The sequence below is a fragment of the Astatotilapia calliptera genome, chromosome 23 (genome assembly GCF_964374335.1).
Source record: "Astatotilapia calliptera chromosome 23, fAstCal68.1, whole genome shotgun sequence".
Classification (NCBI taxonomy): domain Eukaryota; kingdom Metazoa; phylum Chordata; class Actinopteri; order Cichliformes; family Cichlidae; genus Astatotilapia; species Astatotilapia calliptera.
Window position 1 is genome coordinate 25,571,206 of NC_137443.1, and position 22,527 is coordinate 25,593,732.

At 39.0% G+C, this 22,527-nt stretch overlaps 2 protein-coding genes across 3 annotated transcripts; one reads left to right on the forward strand and one right to left on the reverse strand.

Moving 5' to 3' along the window:
- Window positions 1–1,235: 1,235 nt before the first annotated feature.
- On the forward strand, window positions 1,236–16,065 carry sumo1 (small ubiquitin like modifier 1). The gene is made up of 5 exons (XM_026159285.2): window positions 1,236–1,391; window positions 1,789–1,863; window positions 10,065–10,142; window positions 10,288–10,359; window positions 13,184–16,065. Exons 1-5 carry the CDS (start codon window positions 1,380–1,382, stop codon window positions 13,250–13,252), a joined length of 306 nt encoding a protein of 101 aa, XP_026015070.1. The 5' UTR covers window positions 1,236–1,379; the 3' UTR covers window positions 13,253–16,065.
- A 1,204-nt stretch (window positions 16,066–17,269) lies between these two features.
- On the reverse strand, window positions 17,270–22,205 carry LOC113016890 (claudin-34-like). Of its 2 annotated transcripts, XM_026160050.2 has the most exons (3): window positions 21,598–22,205; window positions 20,358–20,519; window positions 17,270–18,741 (listed from the first exon to the last, which is right to left on the reverse strand). In XM_026160050.2, exon 3 carries the CDS (start codon window positions 18,536–18,538, stop codon window positions 17,837–17,839), a length of 702 nt encoding a protein of 233 aa, XP_026015835.1. In that variant the 5' UTR covers window positions 18,539–18,741; window positions 20,358–20,519; window positions 21,598–22,205; the 3' UTR covers window positions 17,270–17,836. The 2 variants fall into 2 exon arrangements, with proteins under 2 accessions (XP_026015835.1, XP_080153838.1); XM_080297712.1 differs by lacking the exons at window positions 20,358–20,519; window positions 21,598–22,205 and adding an exon at window positions 19,168–19,301.
- Window positions 22,206–22,527: the final 322 nt, after the last annotated feature.

Genomic DNA, 22,527 nt, shown 5'->3' on the forward strand with positions numbered 1-22,527 from the left:
CTGCGTGTGTTGGAAGTTCATTTCCTATTAAAAGGGAGTTCTTCTTCCTCACTGTCACCGAGTGCTTGCTCATAGGGGGCTGTCTGATATTGGGGGTTTCACTCAGTGTTGTAACAATTTGTAGATTTAGAAGAATCAAAAGATTTTTGAAACAACACTTTTGGCTGTGCCCAAGCGTGTGCCACAGCCGATAGATGTGCAAAAGTTGTTGCCATGGCACAGAGTTCACACCAGATGTCTTTACTGACACAACCCTCCCATTTTTCCAGGCTTGGGACCAGCACATATCCTGAGTACACTGACTGGAGACTGAGTTTGTGTTTCCACCCTCTCAAATTTTTTAACCACTACACCACAGAGCCACTTGTTGTAAAAATAACCTGTTATGGGGAAATTCACATTTATGAAGTTACATACATTTATATAGTTCTTCGTGTGATATGTTATAATACAGCTGTCCAATATGTGGACCTTTGCTGTTTTTATCTTGGTCAGCCTTCTTGGACAGACAAACCGTAGCCTGGCCTCATAACAACAGGCCACAGTTTCAGGGTCACAAATCTGCGCTACATGTGGCTTTTTTTTTTTTTTTTTTACCCATCTCCAATGGCTTCCTCTTCCTTTAAAAACACTATATAAATGTGATCAGTGGATATTTATTTTTGGAACTTTATTCAGCACTAGTGTAAGGAACCCTTCATATTCTATGACTGTAAAAATGTGCAGCCTGTTTGCTGAATTCTCAAGCCTTGGGTCTTCTCAGCTAACAATTCTAACTAAGTATGTGGACAAATTTGGTTTCTTTCACTTCCAACAAGGTTAATCTACATCTGTACTTTAGTCAAAATTACATCAAAACTGGCAATAAAAAAAAAAAAATTCTGTTGTAAAAGTAGCTTATGTCAAAAATTTCTGTATTTGTAAAATCACAAGTAGGGCTCAAAGCGGTCGGCAGAGCATATTACTGGTTATTTTGTACCAAAATTATTCAGTTTATTTGGTAATAAAGAAGATAGGAATACATTTTAATCATTTACACCTATTAGTAACATGGATACAGGGTAATTTATATGTAATAGGCTTTATTATAGGGCTCAAGTGTGTTTTTGTTGTTGTTTTGTTTTTGGGTTTGTTTGTTTTTTACAAACAAAATAGGGTAAAATTTGCTCTTTTGAGAGTAAAGCTTATCGACCCCAACTATATTTTTCAAAATTAAACGATCATGTCTGTGCTTCACTTTGGAGAGACTCTTATTTTTGAAAGAAGCAACCCCATGCGTCAATTCCGGCTGTCGAATAACATCAACCAGGAGCTGCGCCTGTGAGCTAACGCTTCATCTATTGTCAGTGTATTTTCCTGGGCACACACAGAGAAAAAGCATGTCAGATACGGTAAGAAATGCGCTCCGAAGGCTCTGTGTTGTTTTGTCACCAGCAGAAAACGGGGAAAGGCTGCTTGGTCTTTATTTATGCCCGCTGGCTCGTATCGACTTATCTAATATGCTAGCTCTTAGCTCGTGTAGCTTCGGGCCTGAATTCACAGCTTTTTTAGCAGCTAGCAGCTAGCGGCTAGCTCTGGTTTCTTATTTAAAGTTCTGCTGTGGAGCAACGGTTGTTGGCAGTAATACGAAACAGAAACTGTTACAAAACAGAGTGACATGGTTTTCCAAAGCAGTGACACTCGGGTGTCGAGTCGCGCTGGAATTAAATAAATATTTATATATATGAGTGTGTGTGTGTCGTGCTTGGAGGTGTTTTGTTTATTTACGGTTTGTTTGTTTATTTTTAGGAGACAAAACCATCCAGCCAAGACGGAGGGGATAAAAAAGACGGAGAGTACATCAAATTAAAAGTGATTGGTCAGGTGTGTATATGTTAGATGATATTAATGATGCTTTCTTACATATTTTTAGCGTTATTTTGTTACATTTTCTTTTTGTAACAGTGTCATTGTAGAGTTAGCTCCAGGGAAGAGTTAGAGACTGTTAGAGTAAAGGCTGTCACTTTACACTGTCTTATCAGACATAACCAGTTTGTTTTGTTATGAAAAACATTGACCAAACATTTGCATATTTGCATTTGTAGGATTCTTGGGGTGTATATTTATACTTTAATAGTAAATAAAGTGTACATAAACTGAAACTACAGATCCACAACCATAAATCTACTCAGTGGCTCTTTTAACAAAAATATAATATTTGGCTTTATCTTGATTGATGCTGCAATATCTCAAAGGTGGTGGTCCTTTAAGTTGGTTCCTTTACTACGAAGCAAGTTTGACACGCATGACTTTCTGTTTTATTCACTTACACTTAGAGCCTGACTGATTTATCAGCAAATTGAGGTTATCGGCTATTATTGGCTATTTATTATCTTTTGGCATTGGCGTGTTTAACGAGTGACTCACATTAATATTAGTGTTTATTCTGAATAGTAAATCGCTTCCACCTAACGTTAGGTAGTTAATCTGTGGTTTTGACCATATCAGTAATTAATTATGTATATAGTCAAACAGTTTAACATTGAGCACGTATAGAAGAGCTTTTTTATATGAACTAGGGCTGCCACGATTAGTCGACTAGTCACGATTACGTCGACTATCAAAATCGTTGACGACTAATTTAATAGTCGACGCGTCGTTTGAAGCTTTGTAAGATCCCGAAAGACGCAAGAATAAGTAGTAGAATTTAAAAGTGTAATAAGGGACTGAAACAGAAGATGACAGCACAGCATGTACAAGGATGCCAGCTGCCGTTAAACCCCGAAGAAGAAGAAGCAGTGTCCGGTATCGTAGCTGTGTCCAAATTCAGGAACCGCATCCTCCTGAGGCTGCATTTGTAGGCCGATTACGTTACAGCGACACAAATTCGAAGACTCCGACATATGCGGCCGATAAATGCGCCCTGCTTTTCCTCAGATTTGAAGGATGGGTCGCTTCGTGGCCCAGCCTATCCCAGAATTCATAGCGCGGCCCTGCTCAGTTTCCAAAAATGGCTAGTTAGTTTTAATCTTACTCTTATTATTCTTTCTGGGTCACAAAATAAACGTTTAACATATTTTCAGGCGAGAATGTAGCTGTGTAAACCTCAAATATCTGCTCAGTTTATCAAGACACCACATATTTTCAAAAGCACTCCAACGTTTTCAGAGACGTCTGTTACCCACTAGCTCGATAGCTAGCCGGGGTTCAAGGCTCACTAGAGCCGTGAGAACACCGGACTCTCGGCAAATCGTTTTCAAACCCACCGCCGTCTTTCGCTACTCCGGTTAAACATATATAAGTGACTTAGATAACTTAAAAATGTTATTGTTTGGCTTTTTTAGTATTTTATTTGTTCCTGAGTGAATCGGTTTGGCTCAGATTAAAGTTATTGTTTTCACACAGCTGAATAAGCGTCAAGCAGAAAACTGATTATCGGAAGTGTGAGATGCTCGAGAATTTACTCCGGTGTCCTGTTATATTTTAGATAGCAAGGAGCAGACGGCTGAGTTTATTAAACTTCACCTAAACAATCTGCAAATTTCATTAAAATGTAATAAACTATCATCTTGTCTTTATTTTTAGTTAGCACATACCTTAAACACTTAAAGCTGTAAGCTAATGATAGTTATATAAGAGCAGATGCTGCTGGTGCAATAAGCTGTACGTTTTACGTCCAGTGGATGCAGAATCTGAGTAGTCGACTAATCGCAAAAATAATCGGTGACTAGTCAACTATCAAAATAATCTTTTGTGGCAGCCCTAATATGAACAAATATTTCCTGGGTCATTATTTTAATTTGCTGTGGGACAAGACAGCAGGGTGATATTCACAGGTGGGCAGGCTTGAGCAGGTGAAGTACTGGAGCCTAGAACAGGAGGTTTGCCCAAGTTATTAAAATAGCCGTTGACCAACTAACTAATCAAAGAAAAATTTGTAGATTAGTCATCTACCAAAATAGTCCTTTAGTTGCAGCCCTACGATATACAACTGTATGTCACAAACGTCAGGGAAATCTGTTTATTTGTTGTGTTTCTGAAGGGGAAAACAGACTTTGAGTTGATAAAACCAGAGCTGTGATAAATAATTGAAGCTATGCTTTTTCTTAGATAGTCAGCGCTTGCACACAGAAAGTGCTTGAGATGAGAACAAAACAAAACGTGACTTTCCTGAAAAAGTTATATGGTAACACATGGCATTTGGTTGCTGAGGAAGTTGTGGGAGTGATGGTGCTGAAAAAGAAAACGGCAAGTTGAGAGATTTGAGACATTTAGCGTGTGTGTAGTGAACCGTTAGTGTGTAGTGTCGTCGTTTTTGTTTGTTTTGCTTTGTGTGGCATTAACAAAACAAAAAAGACCACTGAATGTCACAGATGCTGGCCACAAAGCCACCAAAGACGGTCTGCCATGCACCTTCAGATATGACCCCTCACAGTAACCCCTCCCCTGCTCCATATATGCATGAGGCAAACTTCTGAAATTGACCATATATGTAGGACAGTCCAGTATGTCTGGAATGGTGAGTGTGCGCTGCTTTGTTTGGCTGCTGTATTGCTGTGCAGTATATTTTTAAGATCCTATTCAGTTTGGGTTTTTTTTTACTGTGAATGTTTATATAGACAGATTTTTCCTCTATTCTTACATGTAAATATCCTTCTTTTTTAAATGCTTTATACCTTACAGTCTCATGGTGAGTAAATGCCCCTAAATTTCATTCTGATGTGTGCAAACTGGTCTATGTTCTGAATGACAAGAAAGTAGCTATTCTGTTCTGTGAAGCCTTCATAAAAGGTTACAGCCGTGCAAACTGTGCGTCGCTTTAATTCTGAAATTTAAAGGAATTCAGTCGGAGACGCAGAGAATCTGTAGATGTCTTTGTTAGGTCGTAATGCTGCTAAATCTGCTCTACACTGGTGGATTTGCAGTTAATGGCATGGATTAGAAAACTGAGCGGTTATATTGGGAGGTTGCTGCTCACCAAGTTCTGTTCAATCAGTACAGATAATTTAACTTTGGCCTGGCAACAAAGCAGAGATTTCCTCCTTTATTATGTTACTGGAGACAGTCAGATGTGAACATACTCAGTAGTCTTGAGTATCAGAGCTCTAATGTGTAGCTAATAAGCTGACTTAAAGCACACTGGGTGGGAAAATGGATATATTTATTCATAAAGTAACTCATGAACTCACTAATTAAAGAAAAGATCTCAGTGATAAAGTCTCTGATTGGAGTGGACGGTGCTCAGTTGATCCATTTTGTGAGGAGGAAGCGTGAAATGACACAATGAACAGTCCCTTTCATGTTAACATGCGAGGAGGGTGAAGCAGAAAGCCTGAGTTAATGGAGAAAGATGATAAGTGCCTTGACACCCATTATCTCTGGAAGAGCTTTTAGGCTTTGTCAAGCCGGCTAACACAAAGAAAGCTTGGATATGTATCCTCGTAATTTCACTTCATTGGATTCGCATCTCTGCTGTCAACCGTGATGTTTTCTGGGTGGAAAGAGCCGCACGTATAGGTGCGTTTAACTCACCCTGAGGAAGGTCATCCTCTTCTCTTTCACAGTGGATTTTAATAACCACACAGTTTCCTACAGCAGCTAATCATCTGTTTGTTTTAGCTCAGATTTTTTCCAGGCTTGATAAATCCCATGAATCCTCCTCACAAAAATGTTTAGCCACTCAGTGAGCACATCATTTTCCACATTTGTATTTTTTGCTTTGAAATTAGTTTCAATTGGTTTCCATAGTGTGTTTTATTTTTTGCTGCTTAGTTTTGTCTGACAATGTTCAGTTATTTTAGGATTTTTTTTTAAGTTTCACTACTAGCTCTAACAACTATAAAGTAGGAATGATTGGCACTTAATGGATTACAACATAAACAACCACAGTGAGTCATCTTTCCTTCTCAGTCCTTTGACCCTAATGGCTAAAGACATTTCCTCTATATTTTTACACTCTGTCTCTGTTTGTAAAAGTGTGTTTTTTTTAGCTTTCAGCATATTGAAAACTTTGTGTTCAGGCTGCTGAGATCTGATCAGTCTATTTAAGGGCTAGGCTTGATGCTGTACACCATAATGACAGTAACTGTGAAATCGAACATCTTAAATAATGATGGAATTATTCTTTTTCTATAGTTTTAAACTTCCTCCACCTTGCCTTTAATGTATTATGAGTATAATGTATTTGCCAAAATGAGACAAAATGCACAATAAGACAAAGTGGGGTTTTTTTTCCCAACAGTGTCTTTATTTATTTTCGAACATAACACCTGTACACAACCACTAAAACATAACAAAACAAGTAGCTAAACCAGGGCTCGCAAAATCGCTAGCCCGACGTCCCGGGGCTAGCGATTTTTCCAGTCGGGCTACCAAAATCTAACTCAGCCCTGCTCGTCGGGCTATCATAGGAAGGAAAATAAATGTCTATGCTTTTGCATTCTTTCGCCAATGTAGCTGAGTAATTATGTCATTGGCATCGATGAGCCACTGTCAATATGTGACATATTGAAATTGCGTCTGAATTTGTGCTTGTTTTTTGCTTTCAATTTCATTTTGCAATCGCGCGAACGGTGTGTAGAGAGCAGCAGCACTGATTGGTGAGTGGCGATTAATTGTGCACCAATTCCTCTGACATCGTCTTATCACTCATTAGCTTACTATTCAAACATGACAAGTGAAATCTCCCGCAGCAAGCTTAAACATGTGAGAGGTTGAGTGCGCAAAGAATCGCTGATCGTTATGTAAGTACGTGTGTAAAAGCAGCAGGATTTACGCTTTTATTTTAGTTCTGCTCAGCCAAATAAGACAGGTCAGGGTGAAGAAGGGGCAGCCAAAGAAAAGCCTACCGCAAAACGGAAAAGTTATGACAAATCAGACTGAGGCAAAAAGAAAGCGCAGCTTTTTTGGTTTCATGGACAAAAGAATTTCTGTGGCTGGAATATGACGAGCTAAAAAACATGATGTTCTGCCAGGTGTGTTGTGAGTTTCATTTGATTTCTGAGTCGACAAGCGCCTTTGTTACTGGGACCAGTAATTTTAAGAAAGACCTCATCAGAACCCATGAGAAATGCAAGAAATGCATTATTTCCCAGTCTGCAGTATCTTTCCCAGAACAAACAGCAATTGTAAAAAACATACTAAAAATAAACCAAGCACAACAAGAACTCCTGAAAAAGCTGTTTAGAACAGCGTACTATGTTGCAAAGAGTGAACTACCACTGGCAAAATTTAGCAGTCTTTGCAAACTTCAAAAAGCAAATGGCCTAGATCTTGGTTCCACTTGTCTCTTACCCGTGACTTCAGTGGAAATTTCAAATTCAGGATCTGACACAGACTGATTCATGTCCTACACAGTTCTTACAAGTTCATAGAAATTTCTGTTCAATTTGAACCAAGTATTTGAGTTGATGGTTGTAATTTTTATACAGTTGTTGTGATTTGTATTTTAACAATTTTTTTGATTAATTTTTGTTTCCGTTTCAATATTATACATTAAAGTATAATATTGTAACGGAAACAAAACATAAAAAAATTGCTGTCTTTTTTTTTCGAGCTACTTAAATTTATTTTGGGCTACCAAAAACTGAAGAATGCCTGCCCGAAGGGCTACCAGAGATTTTGAAATTTTGCGAGCCTTGTAAACTTACATACACAACTTACATATACTGCAATGGTACATATAACACCATGAAAGGGAAAAAAAAGGTGGGGGGGATAACTGTGTGGGACTCCCACCATACATTACTCACACTCGCAGGTATACGTTACACGTAAATTACAAAGTAGTCGTTCAATGCCAAGCAGTAAACATAATCCCAAATGGACTGCAGAGGGCCACTTATGAGTCATCCCCAAAGGCTCCCACCAAACGGGAAAGTCTTTATTTGCAAGAAAGTTTTTTTTTGAAGATGCTGTCAAAGCTTCGTTGTTTACCCCTGATTGCGTAGGTGATCTTTTCTAAGGGCAGAGTTGATGTTAATTCTGAAATCCATTTACCCATCCTTGGTCTATCCACCTCTTTCCAAGCAATTGCAGGCATTCTCTTGGCCATCAGCAGCCTTATGTCTAAAAATAGCTGATGCTTCCTTGTTATGTTACAATTAGCTGGGTAAATACCCAGCAGAAAAAGTTTTGGTTCTAAATGTATTTTTATTTCTAATATTTCTTCAGTGCATTGTTTTACTTCTTCACAGAATTTTTCAAATTTCAGGACACTGCCACAAACATGGGAAAATCGTTCACTTTTCCTTGTCACATTTTATGCAAACATCTGGGATGGTACTGTAGAAAGCGTAAAGTATGCTTTAACCAGTTGTACTGCAAGAAATTTAAATGAGTGTTCACTGTTTGTGATTGTGCCTTGGCACAAGTCCTCTCACACTCTTCAATAGAGATGTTCTCCTGTAGGTCCTCTCTCCAGGACTCAAGCTTCTTTACTGACGTTTCTGGCGAGTTCATTATACACTTTAGAAGTCAAGCCCCTTCACCATCATTTCTTCGAGTGTTGATACGCCTGGAATGGACAAGGACTGGTTTGCTGTGTTCTAATAAAATCAGTTGTGAATATCTAAAGAACTGGCTGTGGGCTAAGTCATGCTCGGCAACAATTTCATCAAAGGACACAATAGACAAAGTTAAAGATAAATATTACTGTCACTGTCATGACCCAGGTCCTACGCCACACCAAAAACGGAAAGGACAATAGCGGGTGATTAATATGCGTGTTTAATTAAACCAGTTTCCAGACAAACGAATACAAGCTGATGCTTGTAAGAATAGTATGACTGCAAGGGGCTTAGAAGCTAGAAGCTAACTACACGAGTGGTTCAGGGAAACTCGGATAGTTTTTATTCCTATCTCTCCACAGACTCTGTTTGGCAGCGTTGGCACATCACCTTTCAAGTGAGCGAGTGCTGTACATTTCTATGTGATGTTGTGATATTTTTAGTCATAAAAATGTTTCCTGCCACGAATAGTTCAAATATGCCTCCCCTACTGCTGCCCAATGGATGGAAAAATGTATGTAAGTCTGTGTTTTTAAACTTTGACTTGAGGCGTTGCCTTGTGATTTCTGATGTTTCAGTATTCTAAATAGGTTGGGTGTCTTTGCACAAAATTAAAATAAGTCAAATATGTTACGAACCAGATTTTTCTTCAGATTGAATTTGTTCCTTCCTGTTAAAAGGGAGTTTTTCCTTCCCACTGTCACCAAGTGCTTGTTGATTGTTGAGGTTTTTCTCTGTATTATTGTAGGGTGTTTACCTTACAATATAAAATGCCTTGAGACGACTGTTGTTGTGATTTGGTGCTACATAAATATGAATTGTAACAGAAACATCTGCTTTTAGGATTATTTGGGTAATTTTGGAATATCGGTCTTAGATAAAAGACACGACATCTTTCCAAACTGTTGCAACGTGACTCTCTGAGCTTCTGTACTGATATAATGAGGTTATCAGTGGTAAAAACTAACACGACTGCACAATTGTGGCTTCAACCCGGCTGTGGTGGAAACAGCACAACATCAAGAGGTGTGTGCCTGGCCCAAAGGAGCCCGGGGAGATGTTCCAGTCATGTCCTACCAGGAGGAGGCCCAAACCCAGGAGTCGCTGAAACGATTCTATCTCTCGACTGACCTGGTAACACCTCGGTGTTCCCTCTGATAAACTGGAGAAGGTGGCTGGGGAGAGGGACGGCTGTGGAATATTTTAAACTGTTTCAGACTCTCAAAACATTTTGATTTCTAAAATAACTGAAAAAAGAGATGAAAAATTTAACCCCGTATTAATTAGAAGTGGGAAATATTAATAAAGTCTCTTATCTTTGACACACCAGTGAACCAAGTCCTCTAAAACCTTTGAGACATTGTAGCAGAATTCATGCTAGGAAACGCTTTTACAATGAACAACACAAAGAAGTGTATGACACGGAGTCAAGTTATTAAGTGTTACAGTCCGCCTGCGCTGTGGAATCTGACTTGACACAATATAAAGTGAAGGTTATTGTCAGGCAAGCGGCGGTTCATAAACACAATAAAGTTCCTGGGATTGTGTTTCTTATCACTGCCTTGCTTGCCTCCACAGGACAGCAGTGAAATCCACTTTAAGGTGAAAATGACAACACATCTAAAGAAGCTGAAGGAGTCATACAGCCAGAGACAGGTAAATCAGTCACTCCCAGTTACTCAGTGACACAAGTTTGACTGCAGGCCACACACAGAGAGGGCTGAGAGCTCAGGAGTAAGTCACTTTAAAAAAAGAAACAAACATAAAAACCAACCTCTGTATGTTTGTGTTTTCCCTCCAGGGCGTCCCAGCGAGCACGCTAAGGTTTCTGTTTGAAGGACAGAGAATCGCAGACAACCAGACTCCCAAAGAGGTAACCTTTCATCTTCAGGCTTTACTGTCCTCTTAAGCTCTTCCCCACATTTATCCAGAGTCCCTCCTTTCTTTTTCTTTCTTTCTTTTTTTTACTAGTCAGTCTTGAGTGGCCATAAGAGAAACTGCAGTTTTTATCAATATGTGTTGCACTGATTATCTCGTCCTTATTTCCTTTTTGTTATTTCGTGCTTTTGTTTTGTATTGGGTCAAGAAGGGCATCCAACATAACGTTCTGCCAAATCAAACAAGCGGGGGTACCCAGTGTGATGACACCTTCTGGAAAGGGAGTAGTAACTATTTATAAAGTGCTGTTAATCTCAAACGACCAAGATATTTCAGCAAATAAAATACAGTTTGTCGCTGTGAGTGCATGGCCCTCATATCATCCTCATGAAGTGTGTTTCTGATTGTTGGTCAGAAACAAGGCTGGACTGGGTCAAAAAATCGGCCCGGGCATTTTGACTAGAGACCGGCCCACCAGGATAAAGATTGAAAATGTGACGTCATTCAGGGGTAAAACCGCAAAGGATTCTGGGAACTTGTGGCAAGAGGTACTAGCGCACGCAGGCTTTCAATTGAACTCAGTTACACAGCGATAAAAAGAAACACAAAAAATGGCAAGAAGCTGTTGTATTATTAACTGCAATAGCCGGTCGCATGACAGCCACGGGAAGCCGACGGGTAAAGAGATCGGTTTTTTTTGTTTTGTTTTTTTTGTTTGTTTTTTTATCGGATTACGTCGTTGAAGAGAAATTTTTTTTTTAAGCCATGTTTCCGAAGTAAGAGCCGACGGATGGTCTGGATATACCAAATATAACGTCTCAGAACACTCCAGCTCACATGTTAGTCTGCTCCAAGCATTTCCACAAAGGTCAGAGTTTTGTAGTAGTTAATACGTCATTTTTCTTAACATAATTGGTGATATAGGTTACAAGCAAGTCTGGCGCCGAACAGAAATTGTCGCTCCTTTATTTATTGTGCATAAATAGTGAATTGTCCTGACACAATATTGCGTTTCGCTTCTGTTATTATGGTACATTGACAAAAACATATACTTTTATTCACAGGATAAAACAGGTTTTTTGTATCACTAATTGCCCAGTGCGATTACAGCATACAGTATTATTGTCACTGCTACATTTCTGTGATGCTACCAGAAATTATTTCCACTAATTAATTACCGTTGAGCTCAAAGGTTATATTAATAAACGGTTTGCGATTGTGTATTTATGAAGACGATTTGTGAGACTGGTAAACTTACCTTTGTTCGTACGATGGTCTTTCGTTCTACACGGTGCGTTTCAAGGTCCTGCACCCATCCGTCGGTAAACTGTACCTGGGCTTGTTGCAGTGACCTGAAGTTACTGAACTTCATGAGTGTATGCACTCACTCCAAGAACCGTATGATTATAAATCTGAGCGTGGTGAAAGTTGGGCAGCACGCTAACGTCTTTTGTCCACTCTGTGTGCTCGTAAGGGTCTGACCCTTTCACTCCTTTGATTTTTTTCCTCGTATCTTTTCTTTGTCTTTCTTAGTCGAGTCTGTCTTTGTCCTTGTTCTCCTTTTCTTTTGTACATTCCTTTTTTGTGCGGCAAAGAAAAAACAAGAAGGTATTGGAACCGGAGAATGAACGTTTTGCGTTGCTGCAAATGCTTGCATTTGATGCAGTACTTGGATTGTTTTGCCACGAGTTCCCGGCATGCAAAGCGCAAAAATCACGTGATTGCTAAACAAGGGGGAGGCCCGATGGCCAGTCCAGCTATGGTCAGAAACATGCTCACTAACAGCTCGCTGGAGGTTGTCTTGCTGCTGGACCTTTGCTTGTGTGACAGCCCATCCCCTGATTATCTCCTCCACTCTTGAAAATGTGCTGTAAGGCATAACAAGCTGTTTTGTCTTGTCCTGGAAGAGCTGGATTACCTGATCATTCTGAATGGTCTGCAGGGCTCCAGCACTGCAGCAGTGACAAGGACACTAACACAAAGCTAAACTAGAGAGAAATCAGTCTGCTAAACAGTTCAATTAAATTAAAGCGGCTGAAATGGATTCTGGGTGGTTTCTGCTTCCTAACTGGACACACTGATATCCCTGAAGTTTAACTGACTTTGTGTTACACTGTGGAAAGTGTTTAAATTTGCAACCCTGTGAACGCTCCAGTTTTTTCCAGGTTCCTCTCATATCTTAAATCCATCTCATTATTTCCTATTTTTGTTTTTATTTGTTTTTTCCCTTGGAAACTTGTATAAAACTTGTTTGCATGGCCCTTAAACTTTATTATGAATGCTTTAAGCACCTGTATGAATGATTTTTTTTTTTTTATGTTAGTCAAACATTCTGATGTATTAATGCAGCTATGCATTTATCCACTGCACTAACAGATTACATCAAGTAGAATAACATCAGGCATTAGCTCTGATAACCATGTTTGTAGGGTTGATGGACGTGTTGACAGATGAGGTCAGTTTGTTTGCAAATGACACTGACCTGTAGTGAGAGTAGGGAGCAGGTGGAAGAGAGCCCAGACAGGTGGAGGTGTGCTCTGGAAAGATGAGGGATTAAAATCAGTACAAGCAAGATAGAATATGTGTGTGTGAATTAGAGAAAGGGCCAAGTGGAAAAGTGAAGGTAGATGAGTTTAAATACCTGGGGTCTATCATCTAAATCAAAGGAGTGGGTGGGGCGAGTCTCAGGGAGAGGGTTCATGGACGTAGTGACGAAGGGGTTGGGGTTGGATGTGAGGCAGGATTTGGTGAGCTGCAAATAACAGGAAGTGAATTACTGTTGTACTAAAACGTGTCTCTGTGCTGTGTGTTAATGCCAGCTGGGAATGGAGGACGAGGACGTCATCGAGGTGTATCAAGAACAGACTGGCGGACTTTGGAACAATTAAACCTCCCACATTTCTAAAGCCTTTTATTTCTTCCTCCTCTTTTACTTATTTTGTATTTTATTTTGTATGTATGTACGTATTTTTGTTCAGTTTCAAACCATCTGGATCAAAACGGACTCAATTAGGGCTTCCATGTGTGTGTGGGCAGGCAGGCGAACAGGCCGAGGACATGGACCACCGGTTCTCTGAAGTGCAGGGATGAATTCAGCCCACATTTACCAAGAAAAACGTTCTTTTTCCTGCCTGTTTTTAATCATCCATGTAGTTATTTCAGAAGAAATAAATGATCCTATAATAAGCAGCTGCAGTAAAAGGATTAGTTCACCCAGAATAAAAAGGTTTGCTCTGTTTCAGTTCAACCCTCGAGTTTCAGGTTTCCTTGTTAATCTCTATTTTCAGTACCCGCTGTTTTTTGTTCTGGGCCGATGACTGTATGGGATTTGATAGTTTGAAAGTTTGAGTTGATCTTCTTCTTTTGAATGTGCCCCACCTCTTTACCAAGATAGATTAAATATAACTCCTCCTGACAATAAAAGGTTGGAGCAAGCTGTCAAGTTTAGCAGGTCGGTTTGTTTCTGATCGTGCTAAAAATGCCCAATTTGAGGTCTTCTGCTATTTGCCTTCTATAACCCTGTAAACATGGATCTTTGGAGTAAAAAATTTGCCTATATCCTTTATATTTGTACACTACACAGTACATACACAAGCAGTTTATTTGGGTTATATTGGAAAGGAAACTAAATATTAGGGTTGTAGCCACCATGGGATCACCTGTTTTTTGGAGTTTCAACATTTCATCTGCTGTTATGTTTTTCTTTTTGAGCCAGAAGTGGCCGTATTTGGTCGATGGGGTGGAGTACCATATCCTCAGTTTGGTTAGGAAGCTGAAACAGATATGCTGTATTAACACCTGGCATTAACATGCGACCCACATCTGGTTGCTGTCACTCACAACAGCTCAAGTTATGATTGAACTATAATCATTATCATTTAATACAGTATCTCATCTATTTGTTTAACTTTTAAGACAAATCTTACCGGTATCTATTTTTTTGTTAAAACAGTCAAATTCAAAAAATGCAGAATTTGGTTTTCATCAGCAGGGGGCAGCGTTTTATTTCTTTTTAGTCCTATCACCATTTCCTCAGGGGCTTTCTCTGTTAAGAAAAATGTTTTCTTAATAATTTGTCTGACTAAACAAAGGCCACACTGACTCACTGCACCCATATTGTGGTAGAAACTGGTATAACGTCAAAGTACAGCTCAGCCCTAGTTCAGCCTGAGTTGACATCTCATAAACACAACACGTAGGACTTGTTTCTTTACATTCTGAGGGAGCTTGTGGGTAATTTTAAACACAATAATTTCACTTAACCACCTTTAAAGGGAAATTATGAGGCTTATGAAGCAGGCCACATGTTTTGGGGATCTTTCACTGTATGGAAAACAGACATGATGTTCAGCATCTGTTGGATGATTCTGTACGTGTGAAGCACCTGAGAAACCCACAAAAACCCTATTTTGGAGAAACAGGTGGTTGCTTAAAAAGAATTTCTTTTACATTCTTTTGATCCTGGTCGTCATGTTTATTAGAAGCCATAATTCTGGATTAATTTGACAGCTGTACAGACCTCCCATTTGTGGCGCTATACTTTCGTAGCACCCCTTGTATTAAAATGATTTATATTTTATGTCCAGTACATACAAATTAATGAGGCTGGGACAGCCATCTTTTCGTCAGCTTGCTTGAGCTGCGGTAGAGCCATTAAATATTTGTCCTTTTCGATTGTAGCTGAGATTAAAAGTGAGCTCACCTGTCGATGCCCGGTGTAAGCGTGGTGATAGTCAGGGATTTCTGGATGAACTCTTCCTTTTAAGCTTTCATTTTCATGTTTGGGGAGAAAAGAAACAGGTTAGACGTTTCATTCCACCTGTTTTGTGTGACATTCAGGGCTCATAAACAGCTGGATTAGTGGACAGTCCATCATAAGAAGTGGACAACATAAGAGTTTATGTTGATCATCCTCCGTGTGCCATGTTTCTTAAACTGCACCATATTGTAAGATGATAATAACCAACCTGAAATGAAACTACTTCAGATTTGAACCCATTTTTAAAGGACTTGCTCTTTACGTGTATATGTTGTATTCAGTATTAGTGTGTGTGAATGATATGCCATGTATATCTCCAGTGTCTTTATTTTAATATGTTTGAGGGTTTCATTCTGTAATTATGTATGAAAATATAAACCTGTTATAGACACGTTTCAATCGCTGACAGTCACAGAGATTTTTGAAGTCCTCTGGCAGTTTTGTGCAAAGAAAGGTCTTCTGCTGTGGTGTTGGCGCGTGTTTTTAAAGCTTTGCTTTCCTGGTTTTGGAGTGAAACTCTTAATCTGTGTACTGTATGAAGTTCCTCCAGAAGGTAAACGCAGCCCCAGAGCTCTGGCTCACATTTAAATCAGGTTAAAGCAGCACCTCAGAGTTCATAGCAGGAAAAACAACGTTAAATAAAGTAATGATCAGTGGCTGTCATTTCCCAGAGGTGTGTGCATTAAAAAAAAAAAAAAAAAAATAGGTAGATAAGATTTTCTCAACCTGGCCGGCTGTTTGAAATTTGTCCTTTTTGTGCATTGGTGATATATCTGCTCCACCCAAACTCCACCCAGACGTACAGGGCTGTTATTTGAGCCATAACGCCAATCTCGGTGAGGTGAAGGGACTGTCCGCCACTCGAGGAACATTGATACAGATGGTTTGAAATTCTGGAGATGAGCTTTTGGCTTTTTTTGAATAAAATATTTAAAAACAAAACTTAGGTGTGTTGCATGTTTTTGTGTGTGTGTGTGCGTGCGTGCCTGCTTTATGCACTTGTTGTAGTCCAATAATTTAAAGTGGTCCTGTTATGCTTTTCGTATAATATTTGTCCTGTTCCAGATGTTCATACTGAGCAGTGGATCACTGAACTCACTACATCCTTTAAGAGCCAGACACAAATTGAGCGAGCCCATTAGGAAACCCATTATGTCACAAATAGGCTGTGTGACTGGGTGCTTGATTTTATGGCAACAGTTCTTAATAACAAATAGGTGAATCTCAATACTTTTGTCCAGAAAACACATTTGTTTTCATCAGTTTGTGCAGCTACACTATCAAATTAAATGTAAAACTTACCACAATTAATAAGTCATTTTGCATTTTTCTTAATTTTATATTTCATTGTAATAATGAGGTTAAAATTTAATATTTTTATTTATACGCTTGAATTTTATTTTTATACTTTTACATTTTATAATTAAAAGATATAGTTTTTAGTTTAGAATTTTTGGTTGTATGAATATCTTTTTTAAAATAATTGAGTTTTGTAAACTTGGATTTTTTTTTAAATTTTCTTTTATATTTATAATTTACACTTTTAAAATAGTTTGCATTTTGCATCATGCTTACATGATATTTGTATTTATTGTAATTTAGCATTTTGTTTTTAGACTTTTTAATTTTAGGAATTTTTAAATTTTATTTTCTGCTTTAAATTTTTATAATTGCCATTTTCTTTATATCTTTAGTAAAAATATCTAAAATAGTATGCCATATTTTTTTATATTCTTGCATTTCATTTTTTTTATAGTTTTCTATTTTAGTTTTTTACTTATTATTTATAAAAAAATATTGCATTTTATCATGTACTTTATCATTTCCCAATTTTTTAAAAACATTTTATATTGTTTATTGTTGTAATTTACCATGTACTGTACCAATGTTCTTTGTTTTAAGAATAAAATTAGGAACAAAAGCTTACATGACGAAAGCATGAAGGGAAGTAGAAAAGGTCAGATACTGACTGAGCAGAAGGAAACCAGTAAAAATCATTTGTATTTACAGTCAAGAATAAAATATTAAGAGGGTTAAATAGCAAACAGTTTTAGACCTTTGAAGAGCAGTGGTGGGAATTTTCCCGTTTGAGACAAAACAACCACATTCATCCACAGCACAGCTTACAGATGGGACACTTAGTGCCTTTCTTGTGACTCATGTTTGTGTTTAATTTATTGAGCTGTTTTCAGAAATCTGCAGATTAAAGGTATCGCTGTACACACAGACCCCCGTCACAGTATTCTCACTTTCACATTTACTTCAGTCGAGGTGCAATAAAACATTGAAAATGTGACGTAATCTGAAAAGGAAGTGTAATAAAATAATTTCAGCACACAATAATTTATTCAGTACACTGTGTAACATTTACATTCAGCTATTTAGCAGATGAGCGTTATTAACGCATCAATGCAGTTTTTAAAGTAGCTTAACAGCTTTTGTCTATAAGGGGGATTTTTTGGCTCCAATTTTAAACCATAAGTTAAAGAGTTGTCTGTTTTGTAAGAAACATGTTATCTTCATTTTCCTGCTTCTCAGGCATATGAAGGTGAGGGTGTTATGGGTGTTTGCTGTCAGCAGATGAGTCATCCTCCTTGAGATTATAAAACTAGATGAGTCACTGTAAACATTTGAGGAGTTAAAAGGAAGAAACGAGTGTAAAGTCTGTGCAAAAACCTTTTTTTTTTTGTCCATTTTATCACACACAAACTCCTCACAAGTGTTCCTGAAGCTCAAATGTGGGGTTATCTTCCCCCCGGGTGTCATTTTCCTGGTGCACCTGCTCTCTCAAAGGCCTCTTTGGTAATCGGTATGTGCAGAAAATAATCCCAGAGACAATCATCAGGACCGATCCTGCCATCCCGACACCAATGCCGCCTCCCACGTGCTGAGATTCAGGTGCTGGGGGGAGTTTAAACTCGGGCGGGAACTCGATGGTCTGATTGGTCACCACAGCGCTCAGATTCCAGAGGAGAGGCACGAGCGATATCGCAGCAGCGAGGAGGCACAGCACTCCCGTGAGGATGAAGCCGCGGCGGACCGTAGAGTTCTTACCTATCCCAAAGTAGACGATCCTCATGGAGTAAACACCACTAGCGTTCCCACAAACCCCCACCAGCAGAGACAGGAGCATGAGGACCTGACCTGCAGCAATCTCAGGTGGCGTGAAGGAATCGGTGAGCATGATGTACCTGCAGTACATAACCTTGAAGCCCTCGCTCACCACGGTGTGGCTGGCGAAGCAGACCCTCCAGAGTCCGACCCATGCCACACCGGAGGTGATCACCGCCCTGTCCGATACCTGCCACACCCTCCACTGGATCAGTCCAAGAGCCACGCCGGTGAGCATCCATCCCAAACAGGCCAGCCCGAGCGCACCAAACTGGGCGTGGCCTGTGTGAGCCAGGTAGGTCATAGCAGTGGATTTCCTGATCCTACTGAAGGTGTCAACAGGAGACCGAACACAGGTGGAAGGTGGGCGATGTCACCTCTGTCATGTTTTACTCTTCGGTGCTCCAGCACAGTCTTGCTGTTGTTCTGTTCTCGTCTCACAAGTTGTCAGTTTTTTCCCTCCTTCGTCTCCTGGGTTACCTCCTAAACAAGCACCTGCAGCTCCCTCTGAGAGGAAAGAAACACAGACACAGCTGTTAGTGAGCAGCAACAAAGCACCATCAACAAAGACTACAGGGCAGCATTTCAATTGGACTGTCTTCCTCTTCACCATCTCAGTGCAGACATACTTCCTATAAATACCATATGTACTTCCTTTTTAAGTAGCCTGTAGGTATTTTTATTTAGTATCTCTGTGAAAATTCTTCAAAGTTCTTAATATATTAGACTGTTAGTTTTGTATCCTTCACTTTTATTTTAAGAAAGATTTCCTGAAGTGTTAAATTGCCTGGACATATGTTGTTAGAAAAATGGGAAATGGACACAGAGATTTACCGAAACGTGCCCATGAATGCTTGTAAATACAGTATATAAGTTAAAAACAGAGTTTGTACAATTCTAACAAGCTTAAAAGTCATTATTTGGTGTGACCACCTTTATTCTTCAGCACAGTCTGTCTCTCTTAGGCAGCTTTCTTGCTATTTCTTTAAGTCGTCTTCAGGAATAGTTCTCCAGGCTTCTTGAAGGACATTCAAAGCTCTTCTTTGGATGTTTCTGCCTTTTGTTCTGTTCTCTGTCAACATGATGCCACACTGCTTCAATAATGTTGAGGTCCGGACTCTGGGGAGGCCGATCCATGACTGATGGTGCTCCACTCTGTTTTTTGTCTATCCACGTATGATTTTACTGCATTAGCAGTGTGTTTGCGATCATTGTCGCGTCATGAACAAGATCTCCAACACCACTGAAATGCAGCTCAAACCATGAAAGAGCCTCCACCATTTTTTGTAGATGCCATTGTAATTTTAATTTGGCATAGCTCAGCCTTTTCTGTTTCTCTTCTCTTTCTAAGAATGGCTTCTTGACAGCCATTGATCCACTAGGACTGTTTCCTGTTTCTAAAGACGTCACTTTCAGATACTGTCCATCTGCTGTAGATACATAAAATCATAGCTGTTCTTTTGGTAACTTTAGTTAATTTATAAACTACAGACACCGATAAGTACCTTTGAATTTCACTGGGCCCCATTTAAGCCCACTGTTAACGTATGCAAATATGCAGTCTTATGAGCATACATGGTGAGAAACAGCTTTACAGTGTCCAGGTGCTGTTTTATGATTATTCACAGAGTTGTTTGACTTCCATAAATGAATTTGACAATGAAGCTAAACACAGTTAAATGTACATAATGACCTATGTCATCTCTGTCTGGTTTCTGACACCAACTAAACTGCTATAATTTCTTTGTTTAGCTTCCACTTTTTAAAGGAATTAACTGTGTTTCTGTTTCTCCTCTAACAACTAAACGAGTTTTAGATAATGCTTAAAGGCTTTAAATACAACACCACAGACATTATGTGTATCTCGCTTTTTGTAATATTAAACTAAAACTAAAGGAACTTTCTACATGCTGGAAAAGAAAGAAAACACACACCATTTTCTCTCAGTATTGATGAAATGAACATTCAGCCCTGCAGATTACCCTCACTCATGTTACCGACACTTGTTCCTCATATCTATTATACACAGCATGTGATGAAAGCAAGTTTTGAAGACATCAGGTCATTGAAATCCATTAAAAAACTGCAGCGTTTAAAGAGAAACTCTTGGTTTTGTTACGTACCTGAGTGGTGCTTTCGTGGAACACCTCCCAAGTCGCCTTCAGAGAAAGAAAACCAGACTAAAACTGCCAAACAGGAAGGCTTTTTTCATTCACAGGTACCCTGCAGCACTTCCTCATCGTGCACCGGTAACCTGGATACAGCTTCTGGTCATGATTGCGAAGCTGTAAATGATTGACAGAATAAAAGTTTAGATGTAGCCGCTGTTACTGGTCAAGTCGTTTTAGTCTTTATGTCCTTTCAGATCACTTCACAGCTCTTTGTTGGGGCTTTTTTGTTATTTTTGAAATGTCCTGTCTTATTTAGGATGACTTGCAGATTTATACATACAGGGAAATTCATAAAGGTTTGTGCTGAAGTGTTTCAGTTCAGCTGTTTAAATGAGAACAATTCAGAGTAAAAATGTTTGCTAAATGAGTCTTTTAGAAGTTTAAATATGCAGCAAAGGTCTTGAGTCACAACAGTGAGTGTCTACAGCCATCTGTAAAACAAGGTGGAGGCTCTGTCATGGTTTGAGCTGCATTTCAGTCAGTGGTGTTGGAGATCTTTTCCAAAACGGATGAATTATGACTCAGAAAAGTCCCATTAGAATTTGACCCACCATGAAAAACCATCTGGACAGAATCTGATTGGTCACAGCTTCATTTTCCAGCATGACAATGTGTCACAGTTCTTGTCATTTGCCTAGTGTTTTTAAATTATAGACTTTAATATTTTCTGTTGATTCCAAGTTTATGTTGTTATTTGCTTTATGTTTTGGGGTTATTTTTTTGTTTTTGTTTTGTTTTTTGCTTCCTGCTTATAGTTGTGATTATATTTTCATGTAGTTTCCATTCTCTTGTGTCACTTTCTTTGTATTAAGTTCATTTGTATCTGCATTTCCCCGTTTTACTCTCTCTTCTCACTTCCTGCTTTGTAAGATAAGATAAGATAAGATAAGATAAGATACCTTTATTAGTCCCACGAGTGGGAAATTTCTTTATTTTGATAGTTACTTCATGTTAGCTTCAGTTTGAACTTATTCTTTGTCAGCACGTTTGGTTTTCCTCCCCATGATATTCTTAGCTATTTTTGTATCTGGTTCCCACTCTTGTGGTTTTTCTTGACTCCTTGGATTTTGCCACTTTTTCATACATGTTTTTCTTTTGGACTGTTTCCTCGGTTGTTTATCAAAGGTATGCTTAAAGTTTTTCATTTGACCTACCAGTAATTTCAGTCTGCATTTAGGTGTCCTCTACTCACACACATCAAGAGACTTGGATTGGCCTCCCCAGAGCCCGGACCTCAACATCATTGAAGCAGTGTGGGATCATGTTGACAGAGAACAGAACAAAAAGCAGAAACATCCAAAGAAGAGCTTTGAAGCTCAGACTTTGCTGAAAAATAAAGGTCAGCATACCAAATATTGACTTTCAAGCTCAGTAGAATTGTACAAACTTTTTTTTTTACCCATATACTGTATTTACATGTATGTTTGCACATTTCAATAAATCCTGCACTTATTTCCCATTTTCCTTGCAACATATAAAGAAATGAGGGATGGTTCAAGAATTTTGCGCATTACTGTATCTCCTAAGCATAACACTTGAACATTATTATTCTCTTCTCTTCCCTTTAAATATATTTTAATGACACGGAAACGTGATGAAGACGATGATTTTTTCTGTTTACTGGAGGGGAGGTTTAATCCAGAGCCTTTCTCTTTCTTATCTCTTTCCCAATAAGAAGAGAGAGATCAGAGCAACAGCAGGGAGGACTTACAGTAAAGTCGAATCTCTGGGCTTGGCTATAGCAGTGACTCATTCACAGCAACATTACTGACCTTGAACCATCCCCTGGCTGTGCTGTCTTACACTCAGGCTGACTTCCCATGATGCACTGAGATATTTTCCTCCACTCCTTTACTGCAGGTCGTTAACTCTAGCCGACTCTCTCCTGAGTGCTTTGTTTTTTGTTGGTGATCTCTCAGATGGCCGTCCCTCCCTGTGACTGCTTCTGTTCTGTTAAAAAGGAGTTCTTACTCCCTGCTGTCACCAGGTGCTGCTGATTATTGAGGTTTCTTTCTCATATGTACCTTACAATATGAAGCTTGTGCAATGTGCTATAAATAAAAGTGAACTAAGGTGAAGGGTTCTGGGAAGGAGAAAAAAGCTCTGATCCCTTAGAGACAAT